Source organism: Cebidichthys violaceus, unplaced genomic scaffold, assembly GCF_023349555.1.
Source record: "Cebidichthys violaceus isolate CVI_PGR_0920_01 unplaced genomic scaffold, fCebVio1.0.p SCAF_9, whole genome shotgun sequence".
Taxonomy (NCBI): Eukaryota; Metazoa; Chordata; class Actinopteri; order Perciformes; family Stichaeidae; genus Cebidichthys; species Cebidichthys violaceus.
In genome coordinates this window covers 2837570-2860517 of record NW_027176975.1, presented here as the reverse complement: position 1 = coordinate 2860517, position 22948 = coordinate 2837570, and the positions used below count along the sequence as shown (strand labels likewise).

General features: G+C 44.1%; 2 protein-coding genes across 2 annotated transcripts in view; both read left to right on the top strand.

Moving 5' to 3' along the window:
- Positions 1-429: 429 nt before the first annotated feature.
- Positions 430-16257, top strand: itga2.2 (integrin, alpha 2 (CD49B, alpha 2 subunit of VLA-2 receptor), tandem duplicate 2). Its single transcript, XM_068703528.1, has 29 exons — positions 430-518; positions 2293-2416; positions 4009-4118; positions 4363-4454; positions 4879-4993; positions 5140-5416; positions 5522-5672; positions 6327-6492; positions 6640-6716; positions 7384-7522; positions 8836-8981; positions 9065-9208; positions 9331-9534; positions 9677-9807; positions 9924-10087; positions 10871-11022; positions 11171-11281; positions 11803-11888; positions 12180-12321; positions 12497-12580; positions 12663-12739; positions 12848-12931; positions 13049-13151; positions 13257-13367; positions 14015-14125; positions 14692-14805; positions 14936-15025; positions 15132-15248; positions 15421-16257. The coding sequence occupies exons 1-29, from the start codon at positions 473-475 to the stop codon at positions 15508-15510; spliced, it is 3558 nt and encodes a 1185-aa protein (XP_068559629.1). The 5' UTR covers positions 430-472; the 3' UTR covers positions 15511-16257.
- Positions 16258-19528: 3271 nt separating this feature from the next.
- fsta (follistatin a) overlaps positions 19529-22948 on the top strand; it is an 11115-nt gene continuing 7695 nt past the window's right edge. Inside the window, 6 exon segments of the mRNA XM_068703553.1 lie at positions 19529-19751; positions 21197-21256; positions 21259-21393; positions 21617-21835; positions 21934-22158; positions 22858-22946. Of these exon segments, the coding sequence (XP_068559654.1) occupies positions 19658-19751; positions 21197-21256; positions 21259-21393; positions 21617-21835; positions 21934-22158; positions 22858-22946 (822 nt within the window). The 5' untranslated portion in view covers positions 19529-19657.

The window sequence follows — 22948 nt, the reverse complement described above, 5'->3', positions numbered from 1 at the left end:
TAAATAAATAAATGACAGGGTTCAGGAGGATGGCTCCGTTCTGTTATTTGACATGTGTTGATTTAAGTGTTGTTTGTCCACGCTGCTGTGGAATAACGATTAAAAGAGATTGGAGTTAAGCCTCGTGGGCGTGGACTTGTTTGGAACACAGTTTTTTCCCCCCCCTTTGAATTCAGATTAGATTTTATTTTATTTTTTTTACCTTAAAGCAGTAAATTACTTTTAAACTTCTCAACCGGATTTCCTCCGACTCTTGGCTTCACTCCACGCCCTTCGGCCACACCTGCACAGTCCAAAGTCCGGGGCTCCCGACAGGTAAAGAGGGGCAGAGGAGCCTGTCCTTATTTAGAGAACGCGTCCGGCGCGTCACCGGCTGCCGCCTCCCCGGCCGCGCTGCGCAGCCACGACTTTTGACAACAAGTGCGTGCGGCTCCATTCAATCGCCTCACACCAAATAGAATAAAGGACGACGATGGAGTTCTGCTGGGGGCGAGTCTTCTTCACCCTGATAGTCATCAGTAAGTACTGACTTTGTTATTTCCACCGTTCCCTCTCCCGAAGAGGACAAACGATGCAGATATGCAGCGAGGACATTTGTATTAGTGGATTTCATTATGAAGTAGTTTTCATACACTTTCAAGGCTTCTGAAGAGCGGCACAGGAGCGGAGACTCTTCTGCTGAACAACATCTGCCTGGAAGTGCTTTTGTTTTGAAATGTGTTTCCCATCGAACCGAGCGAGGTTTCTTCCTCTGCTCACAAAACGCATGATCCAAAGTGAACAAGGATTCAAATCAACCCGGATCGGTTCACGTCTCACTGTGCATCACATGTGACGCGTTGCTCGATGTCTGCTCTGTAAAAGCAGCAGCTGCACGTTTGAAATGAGTCTCCTGTTATTTATTTATGAAAAGTGAATAGGACATGTTGTTTTCTGGTTGTTTCTGGCAAAGTGTTACTTGGCGCAGCAGGTAGGCAGGCGTGGCGTGATCCTGGGTGTGCAAGTGAAGGTCTCTTGAGTCCAGAACCCATCCACATTCCTGCAGACTGAGGTGGGGTAGAGGGAGGGAGGGAGGGCTGATAGCTGAGCTCTGCCTGTACGGGCTTGTGTGTCTGATCCTGCAGAAAGACTCACTCAATCACATGTCCCGGGGGGGGGGGGGGTCCAGGGTGAGCAGTGTCTATGGAGGCAATCTGCAACACTCCATGAGTAGTACGACCTTCCTGTGTTGTACAGCTGTGTTGTAGTGGGCTGTCATGCCATTCGTGAATCAAAAAGTACATGATTCAGCCGCTGAAACCACCCACACCACTGAAGAAGAGGAAGTCAGTGTCTGATGCTGCTGAAAGGTAGAAGATGAAACCTGTCCCCCATAAACAACCTCAGTCCTGATAACAGCTTTGTTTTGACTTTTAGAAACACAAAAATGCAAAGTAGTGAGATATGTATCAGCATTACATGTATCAGTATGTGTGGGCCTGTTTGTGTTTATGTATATGTATATACAGGATGTATGTATATGTATGTAAATGTGTATATACGTATATAAATGTTTGTATATGTGTATATATGTATATAAATGTGTTTGTATATGGGTGTATATATGTATATAAATGTGTTTGTATATGGGTGTATATACGTATATAAATGTGTTTGTATATGTGTATACGTATATAAAATGTGTTTGTATATGTGTATACGTATATAAATGTGTTTGTATATGTGTGTATATACATATATAAATGTGTTTGTATATGTGTGTATATACATATATAAATGTGTTTGTATATGTGTGTATATGTATATAAATGTGTTTGTATATGTGTGTATATGTATATAAATGTGTTTGTATATGTGTGTATATACGTATATAAATGTGTTTGTATATGTGTGTATATGTATATAAATGTGTTTGTATATGTGTGTGTATATACGTATATAAATGTGTTTGTATATGTGTTTATATGTATATAAATGTGTTTGTATATGTGTGTGTATATACGTATATAAATGTGTTTGTATATGTGTTTATATGTATATAAATGTGTTTGTATATGTGTGTATATACGCATACAAATGTGTTTTGTATGTGTGTGTATATACGTATATGTATATAGATGTATACATATACACATACATATATATACATAGAGATGTATATATATGTATGTGTATCTACAAATGTTTCTATACATATATATGTATATGACATATATATGTATATACACATATATATATATTTTTGATGTTGATCATTGTCACTGTCACGCCTCCACCTTTCTCCTCCACCAGCTGACAGAGTCCGGCCCTCTCAGGCCTTCAACGTCGGCACCGCAGGCGCCAAGATCTTCAGCGGGTCGGCCGCCGAGGAGTTCGGCTACGCGGTCCAACAAGCGACAAACCACGAAGGCAAATGGTATCAAGTCAAGCGTTTCTCACTCTCTTAAGACTGCCTCGCTTTTTGAATCGCCGTCACAAACGTGCGTCTTGTCCTATGGTGCTGTGTAGTCCGGTAAATCATTCATTTAGTTAATATTTCTTTGAAGGAGCAATAAAGGTGGAGAAGATAATAACATCCGCGGGGTATGTGAATATTACGCAGAGAGGAGTTTTATTCTCGAGCAAACACAAGGTGTGCAGCTACACGTTCATTCAGTGGGCCGACCCGCCAAAACAAGCCTCTGCGTCAGGACGGGCTGAATTCCAGGTAGAATAAGGTGGAGGCGTGCCTCACAGGCATCAGGCTTGGTCCATATACTGAGTGAGTTTCAAACTGCTGACAAAACAAAAACCCGTGTACCTAATCCCAAAGACACTCCACAGGGGTGAACTCTCGAGGCTGTGCAACAACCGTCATGTCTCTGAATCTTAGAACTGATTTGAGGGAGGATTTCTTCCCGGTAGAAGCTTCCATTTTTAGCAAATGAAAGGCCGGTCGTCGTGCAGAGAGGCACCTGGTTATCAGCCAGCGTCTAGGTATTCTGTAAACAACCGTCCACACCGACACAGTGCCTCACAGACATGCTGACTCATTTCCCCAGGAAATTGATTTTGTCACTTTGCAGTTGATTAGTAATATTTATTCATTCATGTGCAATACAAAATAATCTGTGCAATCCAAATAACCATTCAGTCTAATTATATCATATGTTAGTTTTTACATTTTTTGACTTATTTATTATACCTTTACTTGTTTCTTTTACTTATTTACCACTTGTTACTTTGCACTATCCACTCTGCTGCTGTAATCCTGCAAAACATGTTCCCGCTGTGGGATTAAGAAAAGGATTATTTCATAAACAGCACAACCACTACTACAGATTCTAGAGGCAGATACCAATAATTGGGAGTAAAAAAAAAAAAAAAGAACTACTGATAAGTTGTTACACTGCTGAATCATAGAACAAAGATTCCAAATCATGCAAGATTGTAGTAACATGTAAAAACAGTCCTGCCCCGTTCTGGAGCCACATATATATATATATATATATATATATATATATATATATATATATATATGTCCCCCCCCCCAACGCATTTGTAACATTTTAGTAACAGTCTGGATGTTGTGCGCTCTGAGTCACGGCGAGTAGCTCGCTGTCTGGAGTGTCCCGTGTGCAGAGGTGCCGTCCCTGTATCTGATAGTGGTCTCTGACTGTATGCGGCTATGCGTGCCGTGATGACACTGTGGGGAAGTGTGTGTGTGTGTGTGTGTGTGTGTGTAATAAAAATGTTTGAAGTTGATTCTTTCCGTGTGAACTTGCAGAAACTTGTTTTCTGTTTTCTTAAAACATTAAAAGAATGACACGGCGGACTTGTCGGCACACGCTTCCTGTTACAGTGTTGCTTATTTTGTTGGTCTTACAGTTGGTCCACTGCGGTGAAGTTTTGAAAGTAGTAAAAATGACCTTGAAGTGAATACCACGAGTCAGCATCTATAGATTAGACGCCGTGTGGCCGTTGTCCGCGTCAAATAATGAATACCGTTGTTGTTGGGTTTTTTTGCAGGCTCCTGGTCAGCGCCCCGTGGAGTGGTTTCAGCCAAAACAGGAAGGGGGATGTTTACAAGTGTCAAGTCTCGGGCTCCAGAAACAGCTGTGACAAGCTCAATCTTCAAGGTATACGGTCTGGTTGTCTTGTTGTTTAACCTCTGACCTCTCCCACCAAACATTGGCCCGTGCACTTAAGATGCCTTAAAACAAATCCACGAGGTCTCCAGATGTTTGGCTTTCTCTCTGATTTGCAGCAACGCCTGTATTTTGTTCACACTTTGAGCTCATGATAAGTAAATAAATTCCACATTTAAACAATCTGGACTTTAATATGTGAGCTAATTTGTTGTCCTTGCCATGTCATCCACAGATTCTGTGAGCATGCCCGATGTTAAAAACGTCATTGACCAGATGTGCCTGGGTTTGACTCTTACCCGGATGCCTGATGTCAATGGTTTGATGGTACGTGTGTTCACCTGTGTGCTTTTTCACACCCAGGACAAGTTTAAAATAGAACATTTTTCTTACGAAACTACTTCTTATCTTTGTGTTTGGCAATTTATTCTGATACCGGCTTCCATGGAACATTCAAATTATTGATGCATGTTTAGCGGTTTACCAAGAACCGGTGAAGTCATGACTTCTATTTTGGAACTGTACATAAAATGTTTATTTCTCGAGGAAGGAAGTATGTCGGTGGCTTAGGCGGATAGCTGCAGCAGCGAGCAGTGTTGTTGAATAAAGACATCAGCCGCTGCGCGACAGTTCTCTGACACCAGAACACTTTGATGTGACTGAAGTCCAACTCGCAATCAACAAGCATTCAGTTCACTGTTAAACCCAGACGTGTTGGGACCTCTGAACAGTCTCCTCTGGTCTCATGCAGATGTGCGGACCTCTTTGGGGACAAAGCTGTGGCGATCAGATCTTCTACCCAGGAATATGTTCAAAAATGAGCCCCCTCTTTCAACCTCAACCCGCCTTCTCTCCTGCCATCCAGTGTAAGATCTGACTTTATGTATATATATATGTATATATATGTATATATATATATATGTTGATTATGGACATTTTGAGCTGTGTTTGGTTAGATATTTTTAAGACAAGCTTCAGCTGCTCAAATGCGTCACTCTGTGTGTCTCTCTAGCGTGCGGAGGGCCGATGGACATCGTGATTGTTCTGGACGGCTCCAACAGCATTTACCCGTGGGCTCCAATGAACGAGTTCCTCCGGAAATTGATCCCTGCACTCGACATCGGGCCCAAAAACACACAGGTCAGCGTCATCCAGTACGGCGTCGACTCCAAGTTTGAACTCCGACTCAACGAGTATAAAACCAAAGACGAGGTAATGGCCGCGGCGTCCGAAATCAAACAAATGTACGGTTCTTCTACCAACACCTTCCACGCCATCCAATTTGCCAGGTTGGTGCTGCATATCTGTTTACTTGTTTACTTATGAGTTTCATCTGTTTATTGTTCTTCCACAAACAGTAGCTCTAAAGTGCCCTCTGTGTCTCCTCTCTTCAGTCAGTGGGGTTTCCACGAAAGCAACGGCGGTCGACCGGGCGCCGCCAAGGTGATGGTGGTCGTCACCGATGGAGAGTCTCACGACGTGGCTTTCAGAGAAAATGTCATTGCCGACTGCGAGAAGCAAGGCATCACCCGTTTCGGCATCGCTGTAAGTAACGGCCTGCCACTTACTGCCAATTACTGTATTTCTAGTTAGTGTATATTTATCTCAGTGAATGTGAATGATGCCTGCATGCTGACTGCATAGCATTGGATGTCACATTAAAGTTCCTAATCAAGGTTAGGCAGTGCTTAACCCGTAGTAATTGCTGCCATAAATACTGACATATTTACAAAAAATGACTACATGGTATTGTATTTGAAATTATGGAGAAATTACATTGTTAATGTAATAAAAAAACAATATTGTACTGACTACCCTGCTGCCACTTAATTCAATAAAATACAGCACTTTGCTGTTTCTTAGTACACGGTAGTATAACAGTAACATTACATTTACAGTAAATAAACTGTAGAAAAAACAGTATTGTGCTGGCAACTTTGCTGCCAGTAGTCTAGATAAAATCAAGAAAATACAGCAAATTACTGTAATTCTGCACATTGTATTATTACAGTAATATAAAGTAGATTACAGGGACTACTGTAAAGTAAACACTGCTGCCAGTAGTTTACTGTTAATCTACATGATAATAATTCTTATAAAGCTCAAATTTGCATACATTTCTGATTGGTTTGGTGCTGATGACCTCTTTTTTTTTTTCTCTCTTTGCAATCCTGATTTTGTGGTGTTTCCTCTCCCTAGGTCCTGGGTTATTACTCCAGAAACAACATCAACACAGACAACCTGATCGCAGAAATCAAGTCCATCGCCAGCGTACCCAAAGAGAAGTACTTCTTCAACGTGTCGGAGGAGGCGGCCCTCTCCACCATCACTGGCACATTGGGGAGCCGCATCTTCAACATAGAAGGTGCATGATCTAAATGTTCCCACATAATAGATCATACATGTCCCACGCATGTTCCTTCTTCTTACGCACACCCTACACTTTGTCTGATTCTGGATGCCCCACTGCTTTTGATTCTGGCGTTTAACGCGATTCTCCGTTTCCCACAAGGCACCGGGAAAGGGGGCAACAACTTCGAGATGGAGATGTCCCAGGTCGGATTCAGCGCTCACTACTCCAGCAAACAGGTACAGAGCGCCTGCCTCGAACGCCTCTAAAACGTTTGCGTTCGTTGTGTGACGAAGCAATTTTTTAATTTATTTTTTAAATACTCCAACGTGCAAAAAGCACTGCAGAAGAAAACCTAACGGGGGTTTGTCACTTTGTGCACTTGCATGGATTTGGCCAAAGCAGTGTGTTGATGGATGAAAAGTAAACTCTTATGATCTGCCACACATCACACACAGTGATTCTGACACCACAGGGTCAACAGTGGGGGTAAAAATGCCATGTTCCACATGTAGACGCGTACACCGGCCACCGGTGTTTGCTATCAAAGCTATGTAAATACATGATACTGATTAAATAGAGTAAAGTAACCCTCATTTACTGCAGCTGTCACAATAGCTTGTGTGGCGGCGGTTTGAAGTGACAACAAAGCTGGTCACAGAGTCTGCCCGACGACCCCTTTCACAACGGCCCTCCTGCTGCAACAACGCGGAAAGAAAAGAGGAAGCCGAACATTTTATTTTTTTCCACAGCGGTCTGACGAAGTGAGAAAATGTTCTGTTCTCACACTGAGCGCCATTTGTGGTTTTCATCATTTGGTACATTTCAAAACCTTTGATACGGTGTTTTCAACCCTGACCAAACATACGAATGCTGTGATCCACGGTGTTGTTTGTGCCGTTTAAGGACGTGATGATGCTGGGAGCGGTGGGGGCCTACGCCTGGAGCGGGACTGTCGTCCATCAAAAGGGGTCCAAAGCAGACGTTCTCCCCTTCTCAGCCTTTGCGGGAACGCTTCAAGACAGAAACCACAGCTCACTGCTGGGTAGGCAGTAGGCAGCTCTTCCTCTGCATTTATGTTTTTGATCCTGTTTCTTGGAAAATCTTTGCATGAAACAACAGCAGGATTGGGAGTGGAGGGCAGCCATAGTGTTTCTGAACAACAAAACTCTATTCTCTAAATATCTGTGGTGCTTTTGAGCGTGAGCGGATATGTAAAATCGCAAGCTTCTCACCACCGCATGTGTCAGCTTACCATATATATATATATATATATATAGTACTTCTAACATTACTAACACCATACTGTATCTCACAATATTCAAATATTCACATATTTGAATATTGGTGTCACGATGGCACCTTGTTTGTATTGTGATAATAATTATGTTGCATCTTCAAACATTTAAACTAACATAACATGTTGTGTGTTCACATGTGTATTACTGCAGTGACTCTGTGTTACAGCGCTGGTCTGAGTAGAGGGGTGAAAGAAGTATTCAGATTGTGCACTAATTATATACGTTGAAGTAAATAGTGCAGTAACAGTACGTGTTACAGTGTATGTAACAATTGAAAGTGCTGCATTCCAAATATTACTTAAGTTACAGTTAAAAGTGAGGTAAAAGTATATAGGTAAAAATACACAAGTATGTCAGAATAAATTACATAAAGTATCAAAAGTAATAACTATGCAGAGTGGAGGCTGTCAGTGTTAGTTATTATTATTATTATTATTATTTCTTTCTATAAGTAAAAGCAGCATTTTAATGTTGTAGCTTGCAGAGGAAGAGCAGATTATAACTACCTATTATATTTTTATAAATAATAACAACGCATTGTTATTATATAAAGTGATCTTATACTGTATTTTGCATGTAAAAGACATATGAAATATCCACCCACACAGGTATTATCACTTGGTTGACGTCTCCCTCTCGCCGTTGTCGGCCTCGTTGTTCGTGTTGAAGCAAGAACACTTCCCCTGTTATCTTTCTTGTCTGTAGAGATTCTAGTGAAATCACTCACTTCCCAGAATAGCTCCACCCAGCCCACGCCTGCTCTCGAGGTCTAACCAGCTCGAGCAATGTGTGCGTGAGTGAGTTCATGTGTGTGTGGCCCTGGACAAACACTGCTTTTTGTAATGCCACTTTCAACACCTGTGTGTAGGTGTGCGGAGCCCTTCTTTTGCAAAGTAACTAGTAATTATACCGTTCAAATAGTAGCTTCTAGCATAAACAAATGGAAATACTAGATAGAGTATAAATGTTTTTAGTTACATTTGCCACTGTTTAAGTCAGAAGTTGTCCCAAGTTCAGACGTTGGCTATTTAAATGTGTCATTTACGGTAATTTCCAGGTTACTCTGTCACCACGCTGAGCGACAGGCTGACGGAATACTTCGTGGCTGGCGCTCCTCGCTCCAACCACTCCGGACAAGTTATCGTCTACACCGTCAACGCCCAGAAGCAGACCGCTATCGTCGACTCAGAGCGAGGGAAGCAGGTACCGACAACAGAGGGATGTGTGTTATTCACGTTTTTGTGCCCCGGGATATCGACTAATTAGATGGCACCTGTTGGTCCTAGATTGGGTCGTACTTTGGAAGCGTCCTGTGCCCCCTGGACGTGGACAGAGACGGGGTGACGGACCTCCTGCTGGTCGGCGCGCCCATGTTCATGAGCGATATGAAGAGAGAGGAAGGCAGGGTCTACGTCTTCTCCGTCACCAAGGTAAAATATGGGCGACATGTCACTTGGTGGGTGCACTGTGGATTCCATTTGTAGCTTTTCTTGAAATTGAAAGGAACTGTAGCACCGTGCGCATCACGTTCTCCGTTGTTGACGATCTGAAGGGTATACTGAACGAGCAAGGATTCCTCAGCGGTCCGCCCCCGACTGAGAACGCGCGCTTTGGGATGGCCATCTCCGCCGTTCCTGACCTGGACCTCGACGGTTACAACGACGTCGTGGTTGGAGCTCCGCTGGAGGACAATGGGAAAGGTGTCGTCTACATCTACAACGGGGAGAAGAAGGCGGTAAACAAGCAGTTCTCACAGGTACGGAGAGACGTTCGTATCGGACTGACAGAGGAGGCTGTCTGTCATGGACGTTTCATGTGATGAATATATATACAGTATATACTCACCATTTAGTTTCTCTGTAATCACTAGACTCGTCACTGTTGATAATCTGTTCCAGAGAATCTTTGGCTCCAAACTCGATTCTCAGTTGCAGTATTTTGGAAGGTCCCTAGATAGCGACAAAGACCTGAATGATGATACTCTCCCTGACATCTCCATTGGCGCATATGGCAAAGTGGTGCAGCTCTGGTAAGTTTGGCAACCTGTAGTAAACTGTGAGTGATTACTCATATTATTACATTATTTTATAGAATCAGCAAGGATCAGCTGTTGACGATCATTTAAAACTGCATTTGGGTTTTCAGGTCCAGAGGTGTGGCGTCCGTCTCGGCTAAAGCTTCTTTCAACCCCGATAAAATCAACATTTTCAACAAACCCTGTGACATCAATGGACGCAAGCTTACGTGTTTCAACACCAACCTCTGTTTCACTGCTTCATTCAGGCCTAAGAAACCCGTTGGACCCATTGGTAACGTAGATTCCTGTTACTTAAAGGTGCTACATTCACAATTCAGAGCTTTAATATAGCAGCAAACCACTATTTTGTTATGTAAGGATGTATAAGTAATGGCGTCCTTATAATGTGTTGTAATCCGAGCTTCTTTGTTTACGTAGCTGGTCTGGCCGTGCGTGCATGTTAGTGCATGTGACTCCCAGTGTGCGTGCCCCACTGGCTAGCTAATCGGCGCCACTTTGCGCTCAGCTGTTAGCACCAATAGCGGCGACCTGATCCCATCGCCCTGAGTTTGGAATTTAGCGCTTTTTTAAATGATAGTTTTGGGAAATACATTTTGCCTTGTTTACGTTCTTACTGAGAGTCAATGTGAAGATCAAAACCACTCTCATGTCTGTACAGTAAATATGAAGCTAGAGCCACAAGCTAGTTAGCTTAGCTTAACGCAAAGACTGAAAGTAGGTGAAACAGCTAGCCTAGCACTGTCTGAAGGTAAAAGAAAAATCCAGCTACGCGCACCTTGTCAAAATTGACAAGTTGCCGTTTACTAGTATTTGTTGCTTTCGGAGAGCCAGGCCGGCCGGTTGCTCGTGTTTTCAGTCTTTATGCTAAGCTAAGCTAACGGGCTGCCGGTTATTAGCCTTATATTTAGTGTACAGACATGAGAGTGCTATCAATCTTCTCGTCTAACTCTCGGGCAAGAAAATGAATACAAAAATGTCCAAAAAATGTCGAACTCCTAAGATGTTCATGAATCATTTTTTTCAAGACAAAAATATCGCACTCTTCGTTTTTCAGATATATCCTACACTTTGACTCTGGACGCTGACCTGCAGGCCTCACGAGTGACGTCAAGAGGACTGTTCACTAAAAACAATGAACGCTTACTCACAGATAGAGCTAAAATATCCTCCGCGCCCCTGTGTCTGGACTACCAGGTTTATGTTCAGGTAATGGACGAAAAATCCTCTGTTTTTGCAGTCACCGAAAAAAAGCATAACTGACACCTTTTATTAGATACGGTTAGGCTTGTAGAGTTCAAATCCAAGTATTCTGAAAATAATCTGCTGATTTGTCCCTGTGCGGTTTCTTCAACAGGAGGCGCCAGACTTTGTCAATTCCCTCAGTCTGAAAGTAGAGATCGAGCAGCAGAATGCGGACGTGAACCCGGTCCTCGACGTGTCGTCTCCAAGTGCCTGGGAGTTCTTTGTAAGTGACTCATTTTGTTTCGCCTTTGGGTCTTCAAAAAGGTCTACAGGAAACGGATCAGGTGACGAAGACTTTAAACATAGTTGTTATGTAAGATGACATGGTGTGTGTGATGATTACTGGCTTTTAAAAAAAACACGTTTAAAGTGATTCACTAAAGTCACACAAGCTCTCATATTAACACACTTTGTGTTTCGGCAACAGGGTTAAAGTTCGTCCGATAAACGTACGATGGATTCCCTTATTGTCGTGTTACCGTGGCTAAGTGGAGAGCGGGGCCGCCTTTCAATCAGAGGGTCGGTGGTTTGATTCCCGGCTCCTGCTCCGCTAGTCTTGTGTTAATGTGTCCTTGAGCAAGACACTTAACCCCAAAATATGTCTCCCGTAGCTGCGTCTACGGAGTGTAGTTAGATACTGAATTGTAAGTCGCTTTGGATAAAAGCGTCTGCTACATGACAGTAATGTACTGTAATGTTAATGTACTGTAATGTGTGAGTTTGCCACTCTGTTTGTGGTTTCAGGTCCCGTTCACTAAAGACTGCGGCTCCGATGACGTGTGCGTCAGTGATCTGGTGCTGAGTGTGAAGACGGACGCTAAAGCTTCCAGGTGAGAACCGCTGACCAAGAAGTAACATGTCATACCTGCTGACCATTATCTGTACAATATACAGTTTACATGTAAACTCAAGATAATCCTCTGTTACGTGGTTTCACTTGATGTGTGTGCAGCATGTATTTAAATGCAGGTAATCTTCACTATAATATAAATAATATGAAATAAATCACCCACAGCTCTCGGTGGGTCCCGTCTTTTGGTGAAATGGGTCGAATGATCAACTTTAAACCATTCCGTATTATTCCTAAACTGAGTACAGTAATCTGAGCTCTTGTGTTGTAGCTCAGCTCCCGTTCTGGTCAGCGCCAACAACCGGGAGCTGTCGTTCCAAATCGTGGTGAAGAACAGAAAGGAGAACGCGTACAACACTCAGGTCTTGGCGACCTACTCCGGCAACCTCTTCTACTCCTCCGTCTTTCCTCCGGTGAGTGAAAAAAAGGGGCACATTACACTAAATAACCATGGGATCATCATCATTTTCCCCCATTAATTGAACCCATTTTTCAACATTTACTGAACTAGTTGACGAGAACAAAAAGAGTGTTAAAGGTAGTGTTAAGTTGTTAAGTTATTTACTGTTCAGATCTATGAATTCACAGATGGACGGAGTCAAATGCACCTCGACACAAACACAAACCGTCACCTGCCAAGTGGGATACCCAGCACTAAAGACAGGCCAAGAAGTAAGTCACTAAAATATGTCTTTACTATTTTGAACAGATGTTTGGGGATGTGCAAATGTATTTAATTGTTATTCGATTACAGGTGAAGTTTCAGATGAACTTCGATTACAATCTTGAGCAGCTGCAAAACCGAGCCGAGGTGAAATTTGAGGCCAAGAGGTACAAACTGGAGTAGTTAGAAATGTAATAACAGATTGTGATTCTTAATCAAAATAGTCGAACCTGTGATAATGTTCTGTACCTTTTTTTTTTTTTTAAATCTCACAGTGATGGTAAAGAGGAAAGACCTGCAGACAACACGGCGGACGTATCCATTCCTGTGCGATACGACGCAGGGATTGTTTTATCCAGGTGATTCCGCTTTCTTTCTTTTTTTTTGGTCACTTTTAATGTATTTTTTTTTCTCCCTGAAATTGACGGTTGACGATGGAAACTAAAGAAGAAGAAGCTGTGCTCTCTTTGTCCCAGGCAGTCAAATATCAACTTCTACGTGGCAGATGCCGCCGTTCCCGTGGTAACAACGGTGACGAGCCTCGATGACATCGGCCCGGAGTTTAACTTCACGGTGAAGGTGCGATTACTGAGTCTGTGACTTAAAATGTCCTAATCTAATTCACCATTGTATTTATGTGTTTGTTGTACAAACTATGTGAATTAAAACAAATTGTATTTCAAGGTTTCAACGAGTAACTTCCCCGTCAGCCTCCTGTATCTGACTGTGGCTCTGCCAGTGACCACTACAGGAGGAAACCAGCTCCTCTATGTCACCAGTGTGGACACGCAACGAGTGAGTAAATACCAGCAGCTTCTTAAAGAGTTTAAATACATCATAAATACATTCATTAATGCCAATGTGGTATCTGTAATTCAAAACTGAAAGACTGAAAAACAATTCTATAATCTGGTGGAAGTTTTGGTTGGTTACCGAACTGCTCCACAAATTAATATTTGAAGCCAAGTTCAGTAAAAACACCTTGGACCGTGGATTTGGACCGTGGATTTGGACTGTAGATTTGGACCGTGGATTTGGACTGTAGATTTGGACCGTGGATTTGGACTGTAGATTTGGACCGTAGATTTGGACCGTGGATTTGGACCGTGGATTTGGAGCGTAGATTTAGACCGTAGATTTGGACCGTAGATTTGGACCGTGGATTTGGACCGTAGATTTGGACCGTGGATTTGGACCGTAGATTTGGACCGTGGATTTGGACCGTAGATATTGACCGTAGATTTGGACCGTAGATATTGACCGTAGATTTGGACTGTAGATTTGGACCGTGGATTTGGACCGTAGATTTGGACCGTGGATTTGGACCGTAGATTTGGACCGTGGATTTGGACCGTGGATTTGGACTGTAGATTTGGACCGTAGATTTGGACCGTGGATTTGGACCGTGTCATTTATTGATGGAATACATTCTCTGCCCGCAGGGAGGTGCTGTCAGCTGTGACTCCAGCAGCCTGGTGGATCCTCTGAAGATCGGAGTGAAGAGCCACAAAGTGTCCTTCTCCGAGGAGAGTCTCAGAGGCACGGAGAAACTGGTCAGTCACTTAGTCCTCGGCATGTTCTTGTCTTTGTACGCATGCGTAAACTCACCTTGTGTTTTCACTGAGAGAAGCTAGCGAGGCTCACTTCTAAAGCCTTTATTTGAATTAATATTGGTTTTATAATAGCAGACCACCTCAAGGTGTCACTCAGAGAGAACCAGGACATTCTGATGTAGCATTTCAAAATAAAAGCCCTTCATAATTTCATTCACGAGCTAACTTCAAATCACATTCATGAGACAATTTGTCTAATTTCAGATTTGATTTTAGAGCAGAGGTCTTCAACAGGGGGTCTGCGACCCCTAGGGGGTCGCGAAGGTACTGCAGGGGTCCGCGGAATTTTTGGTTGATTAGACCTTTTTTTTTTTTTTTTTTTTTTATAACCCTGAAAAACGTTGAAGACCCCTTTAAACTAATATCTATGGTTGAATATACATTGTTGTCTTGTCAGATGCAGATTCAAATTCATATTTCTAAATTTTGGCTTGCACTGAACTTTACTGTTGTTTACTGATTTCCTTTTGTTAATGTTGTTTTTTTTGTTTTTTTTTAACTGACAGGACTGCAAGAGTGCAAAGTGCGAGTACATAAAATGCATCCTCAAGGATACAGAAATTAAAAGCGACTACTTTGTGAAAGTCAAAACAAGGATCTGGAGTGGCACGTTTATTTCGGTAAATATATTCAATCATACATTTGTTTTTACTACTGGTTGTTTTGTCTGCTTTCATCTCCATTTCTCAGATGCCTGATTAAACAAATTCCCGCTCCTAGTTTTAATGGCGCTCTCGCTTGTCTCGACAGGCCACCTATCAGACCGTTGAGCTGACCTCCGAGGTCGACGTCGAGACCTCGGACCCCGATCTGCTGGCCATCGGCCTCAAGCGGCTGCCGGTAAGGTGTTTTGAGATTTCTGCCGCTCTGTTTGTTCGGCGGCCGTTGTCTCGCGTCGTATCAGACGCGAGACAACGGCCGTGTCTCCTGTCCTCCTGCTGTCCAGGTGGTGGTGGTGATCAGTAAACCCGGGGAGAAAGGAGACGTTCCGGTGGGGGTGATCGTCGGCAGCGTCATCGGCGGACTGCTGCTGTTGGCTCTGGCCGTTGGGCTGCTGTGGAAGGTGACCCTCAATGATAACCTCACGCAGAGGAACATCAGTAGATCATTCGTTATATAAGCAGCTTCATGCCTATAGATTCAGAAGAACACTGGACGTGCTCATGACCTCATTATGGATGAGTTTGTTGTTGTTGTATGAACTGTGTCTAAACTGAACTCCTTTTACTTTCTAGTTTGGGTTTTTCAAAAGAAAGTACCAGCAGCTTCAGATGGAGGCGGATGAAGACGTGCAGAGCCGCCCGCATGTAGACGAGGTTCTGTGAGCTCAGGAGAACCCCCCCCCCCCCCCCCCCCCCCCCCATAGCCCTCACTGGATCGTATCCATCGTGGAACACTGTCGACACATCACCGGTTCTCCTAAAGTGCAATCGGACTACGGGTCAAACACTGGAAGTCTGGCATCTTTGAAATGAAATGGAGACTGTTCAGTTTTTGAATAGCTGGTATTTGATCCTCTGTCCATATTTTTTATGGATTATTATTATTAGTCTTTGTTTGTTTTTTTTGTAGCTTTGTGGACCGTACATCGACTAGTTGCTGTTATGAACTGATTTTGTAAGAAGTGTATTTTTTAAATGAAGTTGATTTGGACTTGTACACTGATGTATCCGCTGCCTTATGCTGTGACAACTTCAGGGCAGCGTGGTGGAGAAATAACAATTTTGAATATGGAAAATCGGAAAACCTTTGGTCACAATTTGAATCGCACTGCGCCGATAAACCCGTAGCGCACACTGTGGCGGTGCCGCTGTGTTTGTATTGTACATACTGTAAGATAAAATGATTATCGTTTATATTGGGTTTTATACCATGAAAAGATTAGAGGCAATATGCGTCAATGGATCAGTTACTTCTTGCTGTATTGTGTTATTAAGCTGATTGTTGCTCCAGCTTTAATATCGTTTATCATGGAGGGCAAAGGGACTCAAACGCCCCTCTGTGTCTGAGATCATGCCTGTCACCAGCCACGTTAATTCACTGCTGAATTAAACCCAATCTGTGCCATTGTTTTTATTATTGTTATTATGTACGGTCTGTGAGGGAGCTTTAATCTGACGTAAACCAATCCTGCTGCATGGATCTACATGTGCGTTGGCGGAGCTTCGCCACAAGGTGGCAGCATGATACAGATGACGAGTTGGTTCTCATCACTGATCTGGTGATGTCCCCCCCATATCAATTAAGAATATAAGACCCATTTTCGGATTGTGTTTCTTCTCACTGGAGCACCTTTAGGAGAACCTCAGCCCTCCTCGGACCACTTCCCCTTTAAAAACACAAACAAGTACAATTCAGAGTTGATCCATGTCCTCTCGCGTGTTTTTTGGACACTCGTCCCCCGGACTGAGTCGGAACGTGAATGATTGCAGTTTGTTTGTGTTGTGTTTTGACGGCCCAGCAGTGTGTGTGTGTGTGTGTGTGTGTGTGTGTGTGTGTGTCTTGCAGCATTCACTTCTCTGGCCGAGATGGAAATATGCTATTTATCTCTAATAAGGAGCATATTTTTATTTATTTTTTTGTTCCGGGAAAGCCTGGGCTCGATTCCATGATGAAATGTGATACAGGTGGGGAAGTGTGTGAAACACCTTTCATCCCTGCGGGGGCGGGGGCGGGGGGGGGGGGGGGGGGGGTCCCTGCAGATGATTGGCAGATACGGCCAAACTAACTTGACCCGTGGCACAATGGGTTGATTGCTCACAAATTGCTGCAATGTTGTAATTACCCCCCCCCCCCCAAAAAAAACAAAAAAAACTGATGTCATAGCAAATGATTTTTTTTAAGACCTCTGGCGTGACTTTGACTGTGATCCTCAAGGGTTTCATTGTAGCTACTTTTTTTTATGATTTATTTATTTTAACACATATTTTAAAAGAGGCTTTATCATTAACTTGACAAAAAATATGTTATCACGCACGTTCTGAGTGGATTGGAGTTTTGCGGCTTTTTAACGCAAGTTTACGCAAAACGGGTTCCAATCAGCGGCAAAAACGTCCGCCGCGTGTGTTCCTTCCGATCCAAATGCAGCTGCGGATCCGGGGACATTGGGAGCACTGCCTGTCCCCCTCTGCTGATGCCATTAATGGCTCCGAGAAGGAGCGCAGCCAGCCCTTTAAACTCGATACAGCGGAGGCAGAAATGGACTCGCATGTCAGGGAGTGTTTTTTGGAAGCTCCGACTCTACAAAGACTCTGATGCCATAAATCACACACACACACACACACACACACACACACACACACACACACACACACACACACACAGACGCTGCGTCGTTTGCCAAACATAACTCAACATCAAGTTAACATTTTTTTGGAAAGAAATAGGTCTACTCTGTCGCAAATACTGACTTTGTGGCTTCTGCGACAGTTTTAACAGCGTGATGATTTTCCCCAAACATGCAAACTGCAAAGCTTTATACACATGCAGCACGTGTTCGGGTCAGCTCATGAATGTTCAACGTGCAATGATTTGACAGACTGTCTATTGTTTTCCGTTCTGAGTTCACGACGGGGGATGAATGGGGGCAACGTGGAATCAAAAATAACCACATGTTCGCTCTGCTGGGTGAGGTTGGAAATAGAGAGCAGAATAAAAAAATAAAAAAAGAAGAGTATAGACCTGCTCACGTGTGGCATTCAAGTGCATAGTAGTAGTGCGCTGGGACAGAATCATTTGCGCTGACTGATTGCGTCAAAACAAGGAAGTGCATTGTATGGAGGTTGCCAAATGTGCAAATACTTGCCACGAGATAATTAAAAAAAGAAGCTCCTCAGTGCCGGAGAGGATCTACATTATTCATGTAGATTCATATTCTGGGTGTTGCACCCTTGATTCGTGTGTGTTTGTGTGACCTGTTGGTTGTGTTTGTAGTTCTAGTGCATCAGAACGAATCAGACCGTCTCCCTTCACTGTTAGAGGACAGACGGTATATATATAACAGGGGAAACATGATTTCAATGTGCGTTATACTTTACGATGCTCTTTTTTTTCTTTGTAAACTGTGTGTGTTTCTGTAGATTTGTTTCCTGTTTCTGTTTGTGTGCAAATAAAGTTATTGCAAGAAAAGTTCTAACAAGATGAATACAAGCGTGTTGCATGCAACATACGATATATATGAGAAAAACATATTTGTCTTTATGATCATTTGCAGTAAAGCTGCAGAGTTTTCATTGCATATATTTTGTAGTTTAACGACATAAGTGGTATTTCGCCCGGTGGGGGTGGGTGGGTGTGGGGGGGGATTACAGTGTCTTCTTCCTGGCCGACAGATAATGAACTCCCTGGTGTCTGATTCACACTTTGCTCTTTTGCTCTGGAGAGCTGTAACCAGAGTTCCGCTGAAGAGGTCGCGCAAGGACTTCTGACGGAGTTCAGCCTGTGCGTCAGTGAGTGGAGAGCATGTGTGTGTGTGTGTGTGTGTGTGTGTGTGTTTCATTCAATGAAATGCAACACCCCCGCTCTCTGTCTGAAGCCTCTTCGGAAACAGGTTTGATTATATTTAAAAGCTTGACCCGGGAGAGAAACCCAAACAACTGTCTGTTCTAATATTAGCCGCGCGGCTGCGGGACTATTATGATTCCTATTATTGTCTGGGGCCGCGGATGTATACCAAGAAGGCAACTCTTATCAAAAGATTTACACTTTTGTCTGCAGTGGTGGAAAAGAATATCAGTTACCGACAAGTATAGTGCCCGTTAATGTGAAGGACCGGCATGTGGATCATACAGTAATAACGCCCCTGATATATGAGTAGAAATGACCTTCATTATCGCTTTTATTATTATTATTATCATCATTAATATTCACATTTTTTTAAATATGTATTTCAGCAAGTGCGTAAAAGTGAGCTATCCGACACATCGCGATGATAAAAAAAAAAAAATTAAATAATGAAACATTAATAATAGTATTCTCCATCAAAACACAAATCCATTGATCAACTGACACAGTGTGCGCTTTTGTTTCACCGCTAAAAAGCCGCGTGATTCCGACGTGCGGCATCTTTACTACAAATTCAAGCCACACACACACACACACACACACACACACACACACACACACACACACACACACGTACGCTTTCAATATCCTCCGATTAATGTGGCGAAGAGAGAAAGTTGCTCGTGTAACGATGTCACCCGATTAGGATTGAAAGAACTTTAGAAAAGAAAAAAAAGAGAAAGAAGAAGAAGAAGAAGAAGAAGAAAAAAAGGGAAAGAAAGATCTCCCCACCCCCAACAGAAGAGGAGCCCGCCCACCAGAGACAGTCAACCCGAGACCCCTTATAGATTTAAAAAGAGAGGCTGCATTCTCAGACTGACACTTATTCAACACTGCCACCTTAAGCAGATTACTTTTTTTTTGCGCTGCCTGTGTCAAACACGGAGCTCACTTCGCTTCTCCTCCATCATGTTCAGGATGCTGAAACACCACCTTCACCCGGGCTGCTTTTTCCTCTTGTTCATATGGCTTTGTCACCTCATGGAACACCAAAAAGTTCAAGGTAAGAAGCTCTCTTCAACTCTTTCATTTTTATGCTTTTTTTTTTTTTTTTACACGTTTTTGGGAAAAAAACCAAAAAACCAAAAACTTCCGACGTGCTGTCAGCCACACACACACACACCACACACACACACACACACACACACACACACACACACACACACATACACAGAAAAAGAAAAAAAACGCGTTCTTGCTGCAAACCGAGAAACTTTTCAAAGTGACTTTCCTTATCCTGTCGTTCTCTCTCCTCGCTGGTGAAACTCTCTCTCTCTGCATCAGACGGTGCGTCGTGCGCGTATAAAGCGTCCATAAAACAGGTGCCGTGTGGGACACTTCAAAGTGAGACTATAGGCAAGTTACGCGGCGCACACTTTGGACGCCGCCACGCCGTGCTGGACGCCTCCCCACCTGAGCGCAGAGTGATAGTTTTGGATGAGCGTCCAGCGTCTTCAAACCCTGTGAGACTTTAGAAATATTCCACTGTGACTTTTATTTAGGGCGTGATATAAATATTTTTTCCGCCGCACAAATCCACCCACAGTGTGTGTGCAAAACAATTTTGTGTGTGTGTGTGTGTGTGTGTGTCTGGGAGGGGGGGGGTGCAGTTTTACATTTTTTAGGACAAAATAAGAGGAGACTTTTGCACCCATAGCATTTCGTTCTTGTAATTCAAAATAGATGGAATAGAAATCTGTGCTGGATTTAAGCAGCACACCAGCTCGTGAACACTTCATGGCATGCGCGCGCGTACGTGTAGGTGTGTGTGTGTGTGTGTGTGTGTGTGTGTGTGGTGTGTGTGTGTGTCCGTGTCGGTTTCAGACATCCTGCTGTTGTCTGGATCAAAGGATATTTTTGCACCACAAGACATGGGATATTCAGGTTTTTTTTTTTTTTAATTTTTAAATATTTAAATCAATCATCGCTGGTTGGTTCTGAAGCGAGGCGTCGTCTGCTACGCGTCTGGGATATTGTTCGGAGGCGTTGGACGCGGCGGTGTGCTCTAAGAGCCGTGGTGTTTCTGAAGGAGATTGGCTGCTATTTAACGCTGTCTAGACGCTCCACTTTCTGTCCGCTGATAACAAGGAGGCTCGAGGAATAAAGGACCCCCCCCCCCCTCCCCACACACACCCAGCATAGATTCTTCTTACTTCTTTTTTTTGGTTTGTGGTTGCATTGTAATGGCTGTCTGTCACAGAGGGGAAAGGCAAGTGTTAACTGTCTCGCAGGAAGAAAAAAGAAAATCCGACAAAATACAGCCGGGAGGGCGAAAGGGAGGGAGGGAGGGAGGGTCTCGGATAATACGGGCTGCGTGTGTGTGTGTGTGTGTGTGTGTGTGTGTGTGTGTGTGTGTGTCTGTGTGTGTGTGTCTAGTCGGTCTGGGTCAGCAGTTTCAGACGCGCGACATTCGAGTTTGATTTGTTCCTCTTGTCTTCCTGTCTACAGCTGGGAACTGCTGGCTGCAGCAGGGGAAGAACGGGAGGTGCCAGGTGCTCTACATGCCCGGATGAGCAGGGAGGAGTGCTGTCGGAGCGGAAGACTGGGGACGTCCTGGACCGAAGAGGACGTCCCCAACAGCACGCTCTTTAGGTGGATGATCTTCAATGGCGGAGCTCCAAATTGCATACCTTGCAAAGGTGGAGGTGCACTCATTTCCCTGGTTATCTTCATAATACACACCCTCAAGTCATGTTTTTTGTTTAAACAGATCCCAAAGCTGATGATCTTTACGCGCTCCGGAGTGCGTAAATGATGTCCATCACTTTATGCGCCAGAGTAATCTTTACGCACAAAGCCACGAATCTTCCCCCAGCGTCACCTAACGTGGACTTTTCTTTTTCTTTCTCTCTTTTCTTTTCTTTTTAGAAACCTGCGATAATGTTGACTGCGGGCCCGGGAAGAGGTGCAAGATGAACAGACGGAGCAAGCCCCGCTGCGTGTGCGCACCGGACTGCACCAACATCACCTGGAAAGGACCGGTCTGCGGCTCAGACGGGAAGACCTACAAAGACGAATGCGCACTGCTCAAAGCGAAGTGCAAAGGCCACCCCGACCTGGACGTGCAGTACCAGGGGAAGTGCAAGAGTGAGTACACGCGACGTGTAATCTCTCGACACTTTTTCAACACTTCGCGTCACGTCTAAACTTCTTCTTCTTTTTCCTTTCTTTTTCTATCTCGCCAGAAACGTGCCGCGACGTCTTGTGCCCCGGCAGCTCCACGTGCGTCGTGGACCAGACGAACAACGCGTACTGCGTGACGTGTAATCGGATTTGCCCCGAGGTGACGTCGCCCGAGCAGTACCTGTGCGGAAACGACGGGATCGTCTACGCCAGCGCGTGTCACCTGAGACGAGCGACCTGTCTCCTCGGCAGATCCATCGGAGTGGCGTACGAGGGGAAATGCATCAGTAAGTCCGCGCGACGTGGAAAACGCGAGAGTGCGAGGCGATCGGGAGCGCGCCTCCAGCCACTGACTTTGAACGTTGTTTTTCGGTGTTTTTTTTTGTGTGCCAACATTCCACTGAGGAGGGGGATCTGAGAGAGAGAGAGAGAGAGAGAGAGAGCGAGAGAGAGAGCGAGAGAGAGAGAGAGAGAGGAGAGAGCGAGAGAGAGAGAGAGAGAGGAGGAGAGAGTGAGAGAGAGAGAGAGAGAGAGAGAGAGAGGAGAGAGTGTTTGGTAGTTGCTTGTGTTTGCTCAAGAAATGATAGACATCTATTATTTCCTGATGTTGGCAGCACTATCCCATATGGGAGAGAGGGAAGTAGAGGGGGAGGGAGAGCAAAACAGGGGAGTGCTGGGGGCCATGGAGACATGCTTCAAGTTAATATTTGAGTCAGATGGATTATTATCCAGAAAGCAGCCTTGAATGCAAATTAAATCATAACTTTATGCCGCCCCCCCCCCCCCACTCCCACAACACCATGATTTGTTTTTTATTCCGAGCTTAGCTGTCCAAAAAAACCCGGCTGTCATCTGATCCTGCTTTGAAAAGCATCCATGATAATCCATCTAATCAAAGATTTCCCCCTTCCTCTCTCTCTCTCTCTCTCTCCCTCTCTCCCTCTCTCTCTCTCTCTCTCTCTCTCTCTCTCTCTCTCTCTCTCTAGAGGCCAAGTCGTGTGAGGACATCCAGTGCAGCGCGGGCAAGAAGTGTCTGTGGGACGCCCGGATGAGCCGGGGACCGACCGCCTGCCTCGC